The 16356-nt window shown below is 32.7% G+C and overlaps 1 protein-coding gene across 1 annotated transcript; it reads right to left on the bottom strand.

Moving 5' to 3' along the window:
- Positions 1 to 2047: 2047 nt before the first annotated feature.
- LOC126668710 (pentatricopeptide repeat-containing protein At4g33170) lies at positions 2048 to 12126 on the bottom strand. Its single transcript, XM_056104709.1, has 8 exons — positions 11886 to 12126; positions 10328 to 11230; positions 9047 to 9500; positions 8874 to 8944; positions 8196 to 8320; positions 7306 to 7606; positions 2578 to 5618; positions 2048 to 2294 (listed from the first exon to the last, which is right to left on the bottom strand). The coding sequence occupies exons 2-7, from the start codon at positions 11132 to 11134 to the stop codon at positions 2607 to 2609; spliced, it is 4770 nt and encodes a 1589-aa protein (XP_055960684.1). The 5' UTR covers positions 11135 to 11230; positions 11886 to 12126; the 3' UTR covers positions 2048 to 2294; positions 2578 to 2606.
- Between the last annotated feature and the right edge of the window lie 4230 nt (positions 12127 to 16356).

Raw genomic sequence — 16356 nt, 5'->3', positions numbered from 1 at the left:
TCATTGAATTAGATCTTTAGTGATGTATTTTCAATTATGGATTAAAATTATTAAAAGTGTGTAACAATTACATCTGTATTTTATTTAATTAATCAAAACTACAATCATAAATTCCGACGATCGATTTCATTCCAATTTCCAAAAATTACGATACTTTTTTGTTTTGGGAACTTTAAAAGTATCAAAATTTTAAATATTATTATAATCATTCAACTAATTAGTATATTAGTAAAATTTCTTTATCAATTTTAAAGGGGCGAATAGAATTTAAAAACTAATATTGTTTAGAACAAAAATGAAAAATAATAAAAATATTAGTAAAAAAAAAAATTTTAACCATTTATAATGGTTTGACTTAAAATCAAAGTTTTTGTTCATTCATCAATTGTGGATTGAGAGTTCTATTTACTAAAAATTGAATCTTTGGTTTTGAAAAGAAAAAAAAACTTACACTAATTATTAAAAATCACCTTTCAATATGGATATTTTTTTTAAGATATATCTAATTTATAGATTATATATATATATATATATATATATATATATATATATATATATATATACACACACGTTAAATCAGTTTTGAATTTGAATGCGATGAATGCACTTGAAAAATCTAATCACTTGGTTTAGATTTCACTAGCAATATAAAATAAATTCATATTCATTTAAAGAACAAAGATTAATTCTCACCAACAATTTATGATAATTTGAACACAAAATTGAATGTTCATCAAAGAAAATAAATTCTTGAGTGTATTCAAGTTTTACTATTAATTGTTCTAACTAGTAACTTCATCCAATAAGTTACCACTCTTAGTAATTTTCTACTATAGGTCTAGTTCAAAAATATGTTCGTTATAAATATATTTATTCATAAATAAATGCTCACTTGCATTAAGTGTACGATTGTTTGGCTTATATGGTAACAGCTGCGAGGTGTACTATTTCCAGTTTCCATTTACGTCCACTTATTTTGGGGTTTAGTGTACTTAAAAGACTTTACAGAAAACTCTGTTTGGCAACTACTTCACGCGCCTTCCACCGCGTAACCAACGATGTGTAGGATAAATATCCGACAAACTTGCATGGAACGTTTTCTGTGTTTTTGATTCAGCCCTCATTGTTTTTCCAATCCAACCATTATCCTATATTGCATTCTCCATTTTCAATTATATCCTAAATTTTTTTTTTTTTTTTTTGAGAATTCATCAAACTTCATTAATCGAATATGAAACAGTTACATTTGTAAGAAATTCGGGAAAATTTGAAAACTAAACCCGATGACCTGACATGGAACAAACAACATGCTATCTGATTCGCAGATCTACTTACGAAAATAAAAAATAAATTATCTAACTGTTTCGCCAATAAAGTACCGTTCTTCGCTCAATCTTCACCACCACCTGCAAACTCTGATTTATAAAATCAGAAACTGCAACCATGACATCGGATACAACCAACACATGAAAACCCTTCATAAAAAGGGACAACAACCTTTCATATAGAAAGGACAACAAACTCTTCATATAGAAAGGACAAAATAGAATTCTCAAAACAAAATATAATACTAAAACAATAAAAAAACTACTATAGCCTATGAATAATTTCATCTTTGTTGTTGAAAGATCTCCAATTTATCTTCGATTCTTGATTTATGAAAATTTAAATTGAATTTGCGCTTCGTCGATAAATGTTAATCCATCAAGAAAAAAATGAAAAAAATTTGGCTACTTATTATACTATATGAAATTAAAATAACATAAAAAAAAAGATGGCTACCGTCAATGGCATTACCTAAACCATTGACGGCAGCCCAAGAAGAATTGAGAAAAGAGTTATGGACGGCTAGGATTTTTTCAGAGAAAAAAAGAGATGAGTACGTAATTAATTATATCCTAAATTTTCAATTTATGACTATTTGTTTACTCCAGAGATGAAATTATTCAAAAGAAACTAAGTCTGATAATGAAATTGTAGTATTCTTTTTTACATTCGTAAAAATCTAAGTGCTCCATCTTTAAAATTTGATGCAAATCACGATCAATTTAAAACTAAAATGAATTCTTAATTCCTTTAACTAAAATAAATAAATTTAATAAATACACAATAAATTTAATAAATATTTTTAAAAATATAAAAACCATCAAACTCATTCCGACATTAAAACATCTCCGACCATGACACCGTCCATCTCCAACCCGCAACTGGTTCGTCTTCTCTATGCCAACTTCGCCCTCCCAATAAGTTGAATCGTCTTCCTCATAGGAAAGACAAGACATGGGAAAGACAACCTGCTTCAACCCAACCCGACTGGATTAGAGTTTAATTTTAAAATTAATTAGACTGTATAACTAGTCGGTTTTCAGTTCAACCAGTTTGTCCGATCTGGTATCAAATTTTTCGACATAAGATCTACAAAATCAATGACAATTTCTTTTACCTTATAGTACTATTTAAAATTTAGATATCTAACGGTTAAAAAATTGTTTGACAAGAAAAAAACTGTTATAGATTGCAATAGAAGGAACTTAATAGGAAAGCGACAAAAGTTTAGGGGCTATGAGTGAAAATTACCCCTTCAGTCAATAGACAAGTATACCGAGTCACCAATAATCACCACAAGAGCAGCTTCCACCTTTGAAACAATGAAACCGATTTGCATCTCTCACCACAATCTCCCGTTCATAAACCTTCGATATGAACTTGATCGCATTATGACAATCACCGCAGACACGGAGGTTTTTAATGACTCTAAGCCTGCTGGTCGGAGGAGTTGTAAGAAGTCCATATGCAATGGCTAGCTTCTCACTATGATAATATAGACACCGCTCTTTTTCTTCTTCTTCCACATTTACAAGCACAAAGTCTTTATCAGGAACATACCCTTCTTCTTTGATCCTCTTCATCATTTCCTCCACTTTACTGTATATTAAACCAGTCTCGGGATGTGATCGATCTTCGACGACAAACAAATGCTTCGTGTTCTTCACATCTATCCAACTAAACCCGGGATCCTTCTTTACGTTCTTTCTCTGCATTGTTGTTCTGGCTTTAGTTACACTGTCCCATTGGTCGGTAGACGCGAAAATATTTGATAATAAAACGTATGCTGATGAATCGGATGGCTCCAAGGTTATTAGCTTTTCTGCCAGTTTTTTTCCAGTATCCATATCGTTCAGAACGCGACAAGCGCCTAGTAAGGCTCTGTACATTGAAGCAGAAGGTTGGAAGGGCATTGATGATATTAGCTTCTCTGCTTCTTGAAGACGTCCTGCACGGCCTAGAGCATCAGCAAGGCAAGAATAGTGCTCAATTTCAGGGTCAATACCATAATCTGTCTGCATCGAATGAAAATGGCTATACGCTTCAGAAACATGGCCAGAATGGCTACAGGCAGAAAGGACGCCAATAAAGGTAACTTTGTCAGGTTGAATATTATGAGAGTTCATAATGTCAAATAAATGAAGAGCTTCATCGCCATGTCCGTGTTGAGCTAGACCCACCAACATGGCGTTCCACAACACAATGTTTCGGACAGTATCCATTTTTTTGAATAAAGAGTAAGCATCTTCGATATTCCCACATTTGGCATACATATCAATGAGTGAAGTCCCGACAAACGTATCGGATGTACAGTCAAGCTTGATCACATTTGCATGAATTTGTCTTCCTTGCTCCAATGCTGTTAGACAAGAGCAGGCCTTGATAAGGGTAGCAAAAGTATATTCATCGGGTAAGACTCCAGAGAGCCGCATCTGATGGTATACAGATAGTGCGCGATCCTCATCTCCATTTTCGAGACATCCTGAAATCATAGATGTCCATGCAACATCATCAGGCAGAGGGATGTTGTTAAATAACAAGTGTGCATCTGCCATGTCTCCACATTTAATGTACATATCAAGTATGCCGCTGCTGAGAAATAGGTCCGAGTCTAGACCAAATTTTATAGCAAGAGCGTGAATTTGCTTTCCCTGTTCCAAACTTACCAGCCCACCGCATGCTTTAGAAGCAGTTGCTAATGTGATTTCGTCAAAAGTTTCCCCCTTTTCATGCATCAAACATAAAAGTTCCAAACTTTTATGACTATCACCACAGATTACGTATCCAAACATCATTGCATTCCATGTCGCCAAATCAAATTTACTTTTATTCTCAAAAAGAAACTCTGCCTCTTCCATTGATCCACTTCTAGAATAAACATCTATTAGAGCAGTTGAGACATAACTATCGGTAATTATAGCGGTTTTTATGGCATGAACTTGAATCTGCTTGCTAAGAAACAACCCCTCTGTAAGTGAGGAACAAGCCCTCAGCACGCTGGCCAGTGTGAAATGGTCTGGTTGAAGGCCATCACGTAATAGACCAATAAGTAGATTCACCGAGGACTCCTCTAAACCATTCTGTGCATAGCATGATATCATAGAGTTCCATGAAATTAAATCTAACTCATTCATGCCAGTAAACACTTTATTTGCAAGAGAGACAAACCCTATCTTTGAATACATGTTGATAAGACTGTTAGCAACAGAAACTATATTTTCAAAACCAGATTTCAAAATCATACCATGGATTCCCTGTCCTAACTTTAGGTCACCAGTACCAGTAGCTGCAGCCAGAACAACAACCAACGTCACATCATCAAATCTCACATGTGACGATCTAACCATTTTAGTAAAACAATCCACAGCAGATCGAAATGCACCAGCTTGGATACAGTCAGACATTTTCTTATTCCAAATAACCACATTTGAACTATCATTATAGAAAAATAATTTAGTCGCATAAGCCTGAATCTGCTCCATATACATCTTTCCTACATCTAAACCATTACCAACCTCAGATATCCCATTAAGAATACAGCGCACACTAGCATCATCAGGACGCAAACTACTCCGGTGAAACTCCGAAAAGAAAAGAAGCCCCTCTATCACTAAACCCATTTCCACATATGCCTTGAGCATTACATTCCATAAAACCACATCCCTCTCTTGCACCCTGTCAAACAATTCTCTAGCCTCCTTAACTAACCCAAATTTCGAATAAATATTAATCAACGCCCCGGATACAAATTCATCCCATACCAAACCAAGTTTTGCCGCATACCCTTGAACAGCCTGGGAAGTACAAACAGACCCAGAAACCAAACACAGTTTAAGCACCGGAGCCAGAGTCAACTTACTAGTACAAACAAAGCACTCTCTGAGTTGGCGAAAAACACGGAAACCCTCAGAAACATTATCAATTACGGGCTCATCTGATCGCGCATAAGCAGCTAGAATGGCATTCCAAGTAACAAGATCCCGTTCAGGAGTTCTATCGAACACCTGGCGTGCAGACGAGATAGAGCCGCACTTTGAATACATGGTGATGAGATTGTTGGTCAAGAAGCAATCTGAGGCGAGGCCGGAGGTGATAATGTTTGAATGGATGCATTTTCCGAGGGATAAATTGGAGGCGGAGACGGCGGCGCGTAGGAGAGTGAAGTGTTGGGAGGAAGAGGAGGAGTGTGAGGAAGGTAGAGATGTGGAAGAGAAATGGAAAATAGAGGAGAATAGAAAGGAGATGGAGGGTCTGGGTTTGGGTTTGAGATTGGATTGAATGAACATGTCTGGTTTGGATTTGCATTATGTCCAATTTTCCCTCCAAACTTCAAATTTTCAGCTCGGCCATATCTTCATTTAAATTAGAACAAAGGGTCTTCTACGTTCATTTTAAATAAAATATGTATAAAATAAATAAGTTTATAGATTTATTTTTATTTTTAATTGAACTATATATTAAAAAATATTATCATTAATTGATTTAAATAAAAATATGCTTTACCAATTATAATAATAATAATAATAATTAAATGTGAATTAATTACTCTTGAATCGTAATTACATTTCGATAATTTAAATTAGGCTAAACTCATTACGAAATCCTTGTACAGCCAATTTTATATTAAAACATCCCTTCGTTTTATTTGCAACAAAGGTTTACTTTTCTTTCTGAACTTGGCATAAAAGATCAATTAAGGTGAAGTTCATGACTTTTGGAAAAAAAATTGGCATTTAATTTGTTTTGCCCCTTCAAATCTAAATTATCTAATAATATTTTGTACCTCGACTTTATTTTATTAATGCTTCAATCTAAATTTTACAACTTATCTGAAAAGGTAAAACGAGTGAAGGCCGACGAGCGGCAGCGGCTCGAAGAAATGGCAAGTTGAAACGACAACGTCGAGGAGCAGCGGGTGGCTACGATGTGAGGAGTGGCGGCGTGGAGGAGCTGACGAGCGGCGGGGCAGCGGAAACATGACAAAGGGTGACGACAAGGTCTATAAGATAAAGATCGATGGTGGTGGTGGTGGACATTTTAATAAAGTAAGAGAAATAAATTAGGATTTGAAAAAAAAATTAAGAAGGAAAGAAGATGAAAAGATAGTATTTTTGCAAATATTTTTAGAAATGTAGTATTATTATTTTTTTTGAAACTTGTAATATTATTTGTAAAGCGAAAAATGAGGTAGTATTTTATAAATATGTTGCCTTTTCAATTTTCATAGTATAGGGTGTAAATTTTCCTTCATTTTACCCTATAAATTTGTCCTAAAATATCAATTAATTTGACTTATTTCATCCTCTCTACTCTAGTAAAAAACGATCGAAGAATTAATTTAAATTAGAATCGAGATAGCATAAAATTATTGGATAATTTATGCTGAAGTGGTAACACAAGTCAAAATATCTGGCTTATGGATGTTTTTATCCAAAATATATTCGTAATTGATCTTTAGCGAATGTTGTATTACGAAGTTCTCTCATGGTTTCTCAACAGATTGTTCATGGTTTGAGACTTCTTTGGTCCCTCTTTTTGATTATGTTTTAGCACCCAGACACCACACAGCAGTCACCCTTGAAGAATTGTACTATCATGTAATTTCAATTCTATCAGTTACATCTGAGAATTACAAAAAGAAAAAGGAAATAAATGTAACAAAAAATAAGGTACAAAATTAACAAAATGCAAAAGTTCAGCAGGCTCCGTCCCGAAAATATTGCTGCTGTCAACCGGTTAAACCTTAATGATACACTTCTTCCTTCCATTCTTTTACCCTAAGTTTTCTCCTCCTTTTTACCTTAAAGTTTTTTTTTCCTTTTCTTTTTTCTCCTTTTTTTCAGGTTTTCGACTACTTTTGTCTTCCATCTCTTCTCATGTACAGATACAATAATGATTTGACTGATGACTACGGCTTGGATTTTGCATTCTGTCAAAAAAAAAAACTCCTATACCTCACATTGTCAAGTTTTTGACTCAGTAGATCACAACTCGAAGCAGCCCCGGCTGTGGTTCACTGTAGTCAAGTCCCTCGTCTTCAAGCAAATATTGCTGAACAGCAGTTGGGAGTCTCGCTGGAGTGCGGGAACCCCTCGTGTGATGACCTGTCCCAACACAGATATAAACCTGCAGGCGCTGATCTGCAGCTCGAGCTGTGCTCCTCAGAACACTAAGTTCGTGCTTTAGCACATGGATTGCTTCACTTACATGTAAACCGTGAAGGTCTATCATCCGCTCATGTCCTCTCCCATTTCCCTGCATCTCGGGACTAACTGGGTTCCTGAATTATTATAAAAGGAAAACAAAAAATGGGGAGGAGCTCATAAGCACAATAAGAGAATAAAATCATGACATACCCAAATCAAAACCACCCAACTCCATTTTTTTTTTCATAATGTAGCTCTAGGAACCAATGTTGAAGAAATTAGACCTGATTTTCGGATTCAAAATTCAGTTCATATGCAGTAAAATTATCAGAAGGATTGTGCACCAGCATCTCAGTAATAACAAAGAAATAGGATCTAAAATATTTAAATTTAGTCTCTCGCAAATTGTTTGCGAATGAGTTTCTTCAAAGAAATATAAAGAAAATCCATTGTTCATACTAGTAGAAGAGAATTCCCATGTAAAACAATTGGCAGCAACGAAATGAGAAGCACGAGGGAAAATAACTATTCACTATATCAACATCTACCTTATTCCGTTGACAAGAAATAGGCAGTACCGCATTAGTAAGGACTACCAGAAGTAAATTCACCTCACAATCTCAAGACTGCAGCTTGTCACAGCCATGAGTTAAAAGAATGCTACAAAGAAGCAATCTATTGGTCAAGGCTGAGATCAAGTAAGAGTAGCAAAAATGGACAAACCTCATGCGATATATAGATTCGTGAGCCTTTTCATGAGCTGCTTTCATATGCATATTGTGCAGCTGTCCTTTCACACTCAGTTCCTTGGCTACAGCCTTGTTTCCAATGAGGTATGCTTGTCGTGCCTGTTTCAAGATGTAAGAATCATTGCATTTATTCAATAATAAATTCAGCTGAATCGTATGCAACTTAGATAATGAAATTGAAAGCATTGGTACACAAGCGCATATATAGTTCAGAGTAGTAGTCACCACATAGTAAGCATGTTTTTGAAATTTTAATAAACGTGATCTACATGGAATTGTCTGCAGCAGAGGTGCAATCGGATTATATCTAGAAAAGCTTGCCTAAATTTTTTTTAAACATCAGCTCATCTATCAGTTTGACACATTGATCCTTGGCATGTTTTAGACTGATTCAGTGCCTGCACGCACAACTGCAGCTTGTTCTAGATTCAGTAATCTGAACATCCCAGCAGCTTTGCAAGTTAAAATAAGAAAACACTGTAGTTCACTTTCAATTAGAGATGCTATCACAAAAAGTAGATTAGTAGGCCTATATTACCCTGAATTAAGAACAACTGCCAAGAGGTATAGACAGCGTTTCAATCTCTGTACTGCAAGACCATGTTGCATTATCGCTAATAAGCAACCATGTATTCAACGAGTTGATGATTACCTGTTCAAAATAGGCATTCCTTAATCGTGCATGATCACGAGCTTCTTCCCGCAACCCGGAGTACATATTTGCTGCCATCCAACAATGTTAAAGCAAATATATATGCAGAATTCATTTGTCTCACAAATAACAGATGTATAAATGCAAGTAGTTAATTCAGTGAGGAACATTACCCACTGCTTCTCCAGTTTCAAGCCAGACAGGAGCTGCTCGAGCTGAGCCACGATTTTGCACCCGGTCTGAATAAATGCTTCTCCCATTCCCACTACTATACGCGCTAGCTAACACATGAGAGCTTCTGCTTGAACCAACAGTTGAATCAGCAGAACCATTTCTTTCGTACTTCCATATGCCGGAATCTTGAGATGCCAACTTCCTGACAGCTGAAGCAAAATCTACAGCACCAGCTCTAGATGGGATAGAAGAACTGGACTTGAATAAAAGTAAATTCTCTTTCTCGGAAGAACGATAAGGATTGCCACTTTGCTGAATATCATCTCCAGCATATTTTGAAGGACTATTCTGACTATCATGCACAGGAAGTGCTGGAAAGTCCAAGGCGCTGAGATTGGGAGCTGACAATGCTTTTGAGTTCATATTCTGATTGAAACCGCCATCAACTTGAAGCTACAACATAAGACATTATGTAAAATAAATAATTTTCACAAATGGGGAATTTTAAACTTGTGTTGAGAAAATTACAAAATTAATAATCTATAGAAGTTCATGCCCTTATGTATTTCAGAGATCAAGCCCAAGCATATATACCAACTAGTGAGTTTGACACGACTAGCAAGACAAGTACAAACATTAATATCACAGAAAAAAACCTATTTACCATGCCACTATGTCTTAACAACCAGAGGCTGCACTTAAAGCTTACAGTAGGAGTTTAGTACTAAGTCACCTCAGAACTCTTATGGGAGTTGGCTCTTTCCTGACAAAATAAGGCATAAAAGGCATAGATCATCGCCATTACCATCTAACTAACAGATTCACAGTTGCATTCCTACATAGTTTAAAACATATGAACAGTTTCATGATAAATCTATTCCTATAGCCAAATGCGACGCTGAGAAACTATGGAGGCATCAGAAGTGATTCCTGAAGAGTTACCATGATACTGTTGCTAAGCAAAAAATAGATAGCACACTTTATGAAGCATTTTGTAATTACTCTAATACGATAATAATCATGGAATGATCAGCTGTTTGTTTCTCGAAAATTGTTTTCAATGTTCTAATTCTTGAAAAAAGCAGTAACTGCTTCCATAATGATCAATGCATCGCCAATAATGTGTCGAGGGCAAACCATCAAACACCTGACAGCTTAAACATCAGATGAAATTAAAAATACTTCATAGATTAGTATGTGCGCTACATTGTCTTCTGGCTGCTAAGAAACCAAGAACACCCAATTCAAATAAAGAAATTACCAGCAGTAGAGGAATTTACCTCTAGCTGAGTAAGCATCTCCATCGTAAGATTTAAGTCGCATCCATTTGCAAAGTAAACTTCAGCAAGGCTTTCAGCAGCAAATCCAGGGAAATTGGAGGCCAAAAACTCCAGAGGGTTCATATCGGTTTCGTCGACTACTGCATGTTCACCTAACATATCATTCATGAACCCAGGTCTTGAATTCCCATTGTATTGATGTACCTCCCTACCATTTCCGAGAAGCTCATCATTGGTAACTATATGCTTGTCCCAAAGCTTAGTTGACAAATTCGAATAGCCAACTGCTGAAGTTGGATCTTCTCCATAAGAAGCTATAGCACTGGCATATCTCATCTTGTCACTGAAGCTGCTACCATTTAAATGCCGTGGGGATGGTTCCTGTTGCTCGGTTAATATATACCCACCGCCAAGAGAAGCAGGGAACTTTGGAACTTCATTGCTGTCATGCAAGGACAGACCCGCTAAAGAAAGCCCTCCAAGTGCCTGAGATTCATCTTCACCCATGACCTTAAAGTCAGGGGTGATATCATCAGGGAGCTGATGGCGCCAGAATTGATGAGCCTCCTCATCAGAAGTAGTGGAAATAGAAGACTCGGACCGATCAAGAACTGCTTTCCCTATAGTCCCAGAAGTAGCAAACCTTGCTGATGAAGCTGCCGCATTCGATGAACTTCCAGATGGAGAAGATGAAGACCTGAGGGAAAAGGGAACAAATTCTGCTGCATTTGGATTCAAAGCAATTGCCTTGTTGGGAATATTTAACTTGGTATCACTGGATTGAGAAACTTTCTTGGACAAGCTCATTTCTTTACCAAAATGGAAATAAAAACTACTCTAAATGCATTAAAGATCTTTAACATAAGCTAACTTAAAAATTCGGCAGCAGGCTTTATCCAAAACCTGCAAAAAAACAGTTTTATTTTATTACATACTGACTGGGCACTGGTCAATCAGACAAACTAGCAATATTCACATGCACACAGTCCACTTCATTCCACAAATAACCTCAGTAAAACCTTACATCAAATAATGCTAAAACTGCAATTTCCTTAACTAAACACCATTCTTTACAGAAACTTTACTATAATTGTTTTTATTTAAATCACCGTCTCATCTTTACAACCCATAATTAAATTACTCACTCACACTAAACAAACACAAGAAGCTAAACCTCAATAATAGCAATCAAAAACATAAAAGGAAATCAGTAAACAAGCTCAATTAAATACAATTAGCAAAAAAAATACACAACTACTCAAATTAAACAAAAAAAATGCATTAATTTTTTTAAAAAAAAAAAACTAATTAATTAAAACCTAGAATAGATAATCAAAAAGGAACCAAAACTTTACACAAAATCAGACGAAATTCATAGCTCAAACAATCCAGCACAATTAAAACAAGCTAACCTTATCCACAGAACAAAATTAACACAGATCTCAAAAAATTCAACATTAAAAAAAGTCAAAATTAGCTCAAAAAACACATTAAAACAAAGAATTAAAACAAATACGAAAGATCTATAACAAAAAAAAAGCGTATATCATAATTGAACCTTTGCGAACCAAATCAAATGGATCCATAGCTGGAGATAACAGTCAAGATCGGAAAAATAATTTTAACAGTGAAGAATTAAAGCTTCAATTTTGGTGGATTGATTGATTGACGAGCTTTTTTTTTATTTTTTTTATTATTTGTGTGTGTGTGTGTTGAAGTAATTATCTCTATCTCTCAACTTTATTTCTTTTGTTTGGCTTATTTTATGTTTATTTTTCTGGGTTAGAGAAAGGTAATCGAAAAATAAAATATAATAATAATATTAATAATCAGCGCCACAAAAAAATATACTATATTAATTTATGTACATCAAAAAGACGACAAACAAAATTAAAGTGGGGAAATTGCATAATTACGAAATCCCCCCTCAATTTGACCTACTCAATTTGTTGAATTACTTTTTAGAATAATTAAGTTTATTTATAGCAATTGGGATTGAGTTGAAAGTATTAGTAGTAATTAGTAATAATAAAACTTGTGTTTTGAGATATGAAAGATATGACTATCATTATTTTTAGTGTCTATTTAGTTTAGGTGTTTCTTATGGCTAATAATTGATGGAGGACCATTGATTAAACTTGTAAAAGTGTATTGTCGTAAATTTAATTATTTTTCATGATAATATGAGTATAAAAGAGATAATATCATAAAAATTTACCAATTTTACACATTTTCTCAATTTAATCATGTTTTTAAAATTTCTCATAAAAATACACCAATTTTTATTTTTTTTCAAATCCATACACGATGCTAAGGTGGCACTTATTGGTGTAATTTGTTACGATAGAGATCATTTTTAACATTGTTGATATTATGTTGATATCAACTGATTTTTTTTTTATTTTAATATTGACAAATAATATAATATTGTTTGTGAAAAAAACTAAAAAAATTAAATTAAATTGAGACTAGATAATTATATGGTAGCATTAGGAAAGAAGACAAATAATAGTGTAGAATTATTGTAACGTTACAGTGTTGATATTGTGTTAATTTTAGCATTGGTGAAAAAAACAATAATGATGTTAAATTATTTTAATACTACAATGTTGATCTTATATTGATGTTTAGTTGATTTTAACATTTAATAAGTTACAATTAATAAGTTACTACTAAAACAATTATTCCCTCCGTTCTTTTTTAGTTGTCCATTTAGTAAAATATATTTATCTCTAATTAGTTGTCCATTTAGAATTTTAATATGATTTTAGTTATTATATTCTAAATGTATCTCTTCTTAATAAATGACTTTATAAGTCAATTTACAATTTATTTATTAACTAATAAGGTTATATTTGTATTTATTTTTATAATTTAAGACAAAAACCCGATTGTTTTAATATGTATAATATTGGTTAAATGGACAACTAAACAAAAACGGAGGGAATACATAAAAACAGTTGATATCAAACGAGCACCTCCAATTTGCATGCATATACAAATTTATTTCTTGATGATAAAAATGCGTCATTTACTTATATATTGTGTTTTTAGGATTAGCATTGAATTTTGGTTTACAATAAATAAAACATATCCAGCCTTTATCAATTGTAGTAAATTTCAAAATAATTACATCATTTTTACATAATACATTATCTTTTTTTATCAGTGATATATTATATATCAATGTTAAAAATTAATTGAAATAATATTTTAAAGAAATTCACTAAAAAAAGGCAGGATGGAACCCCTGACTTTTCGAGGAATGTACGGCAAGGAGTGTAGCCACTGGGCTGCATCCTCATGTACACATAATACATTATCAGTACTGCAATAGTATTAGCACAACAATTCAATAATTTCGCACTTTATTAAAATCTTGAAATGAGGTTTCCGCTTACTTCATTAGGCAAATGTATTCACTAAAAACGCATTAATTTTAACTCCAATTGACCAAAGTTGATTAAATTTAAATAAGTTGGTGGCAGCTATTGTTATTACTTATCCTAAACAAGTCATGTCAATAGTTTATCAAACTAAACTATGATTAGTTCTCATGGTATAGAAACTGAATAACAATTTGTTAGATTTTCAGTTCAATCGAACTAATTATAAAAAAAATAGCTAAATTTGAATAAGTTACTCAGTTTTTAGTCTTTAATAATGGTAGTATTTTATATTATTACTTTATTTTTAGACATGAAAGTTAGTACTCAGAATTCAGGTACAGGCCTACAACTATATTTTGCTTTATTTAGAAAAACCTTATCCAATTTACCAGAGTCATACAGCAGCACCATCCCTCCTCAACACAAAATTTTGTCCATATCTCTAATTTCTTAAATTTAAATGTAATTTTTGATCTTAATTATAGCCCTTTTCTTTTCCTAATCAATCAAAATAAAATGCTATATTTTTTAGTTAAATTGAAGTATATAATTTTTTTTGATAGTATATATTATAATTATTGAATAAATAAACTGTTGTTTTCTTTTTACCAAATGATCGTACTTATGTATAACTTAATAATTCTTTTTGTCTCAAATTGATAGCAATTTAGAATATATAAATATCTATAAAATTTGTTTTATTTAAATAAAATAAGTTAACTTAGTAATGGCATCTTAATTTCAAAAATTAGCAACAATTTTAGCCAATTTCAATTATTCTATAATTTAATATGAATTGTAAATGTTTCAAATGATAAAATAAGAAATTTGTTATATAATTTTAAAATTTCACTTGATTTTGCTATTATTATATATATAATTTCTATAAATTTACTTTTAACGCTAATTTTATATATCGATAAATAATTTTTAAATTAAGGGTAGAATTGTTGTTATTTTTTAAAATTTGACTAAAATTGGTGAAATTAAAACTTTTAGTGAAATTTACAAAAATAAAAAATATATTTTTTAAACTATGAATATTTTAATATATAACTTTTTTATTATTATTTCAAAGGGTCAAGTGCCCTTTAGGAAGGGAAAAAAAGGAGGTCAAGTGCCTCCTAGACCCTTCTTGAATTATTATATGATTTAATTGTACGAGTGATTTTGTCTTTTTTTGAGTCGTATTCCCTCCAGTTTATTATATTTGTCGCATTTAAAAAAAATGATTGATAATATTTGTTACTTTAGAATATCAAAAAAATATTAATTGCTATTTTTTCATGTATTTTCCTCATTAATTTATTAAAAAAATACAATAAGCAAATAAAAATAGTAGACATAAATAACAAATTTCAATGTAGGATTAATTTAGTAAAATTATCTACAAATTAAGACATAATAATTGTTTTCTTAGTTCTTGTGTTAAAGTCAAATGCAACAAATATTATAAACCGGAGGAAGTACTTTTTTGTTTGTATTTTTAAAAGAATGTATAGAATACGTGTGATGCGAAAGACATTTACTCGTCTAAATAACCGTGTTTATCCTTAAGCTAGTTTAATCTATCTTTTCAAAATTTATGTCATTTGATAATATAAGTCACTTTAAATTTGCTTATATTCGATACTTCTGTAGAAGTTTCACGGTTATTTCTTAAGTACTTCCTCCGTCCCGTTTAAGAATGGACATATCCCATTTTTATTTGTCCCATCTAAAAAGGTCATATCGTATTTTATGTGCCAATTTATATTGAACTTCCATTTTTATCCCTTTAGTTATTTCAATATGCATTAAATGCAACTCAATTTACAATAGATTTATTTTGTTATTGAAAAAAATTATACTAATTAATGAGGATAGATATGACAAAATAAAATATTATCTTATTTTATTAATCTTGTGCAAGACTCATTCGTCCCTTTTTAAACGGGACGGAGGAGTATATTGTTATCATCTCCATGCTTAAATAGTAGCCAAATTTGATAGGTTAATGTCACTAGTTAATCTCTCTTAATTATTAAATTAAAATTTATGATGATAAGAGCACATTATTCAAATTAATAAAACCCCCTTAAAATATAAAGGCTTTAACAAAATAAAACGGAAGGAGAAGCAATTTTTCCATTCGCTTAATACATAGTTTAACCCTTGAACTTATACTCTTTTATCCTTTATCCATCTAATCTCTAAACTTAACGTGTATTCTATCGAACCTTAAACTTGTTAAATAATCCCTTTTGACCCCTGAATTTGATAAATTTGAAAACATTTAACCCCTACTCGTCAACCTAGCTTTGGCGCAAGGAAATAGGATCTTTATTTGAATCCCATTTATTGACCAGTTTTTTGGAAATTCTTTTTCTGATAATTGAACTCCATTATAGGTATTCCATTTCGCTCGTCGCTACTACGGGAATCGATTTTACTTTCTTTTCCCCTGGTTACTAAGATGTTTCAGTTCGCCAGGTTATAAAAAGACAATATGAACTTCTATAAAATGGTTTCACAGAATTCAGCTAATTGTCTTGATCCTGGGATATCATTGAGAAATAGGAAGCAGTGCTAGAGCATCTCAGTTTGAATCCGAGTAGCGGCACCTGTAATTTTCAATTTTCAAAAGAATGGGCGGATTGG

This window comes from Mercurialis annua, linkage group LG2 (assembly GCF_937616625.2).
Source record: "Mercurialis annua linkage group LG2, ddMerAnnu1.2, whole genome shotgun sequence".
NCBI lineage: Eukaryota > Viridiplantae > Streptophyta > Magnoliopsida > Malpighiales > Euphorbiaceae > Mercurialis > Mercurialis annua.
The sequence above is the reverse complement of the archived record's forward strand: the minus strand, read 5'-3'. Positions and strand labels throughout refer to the sequence as shown.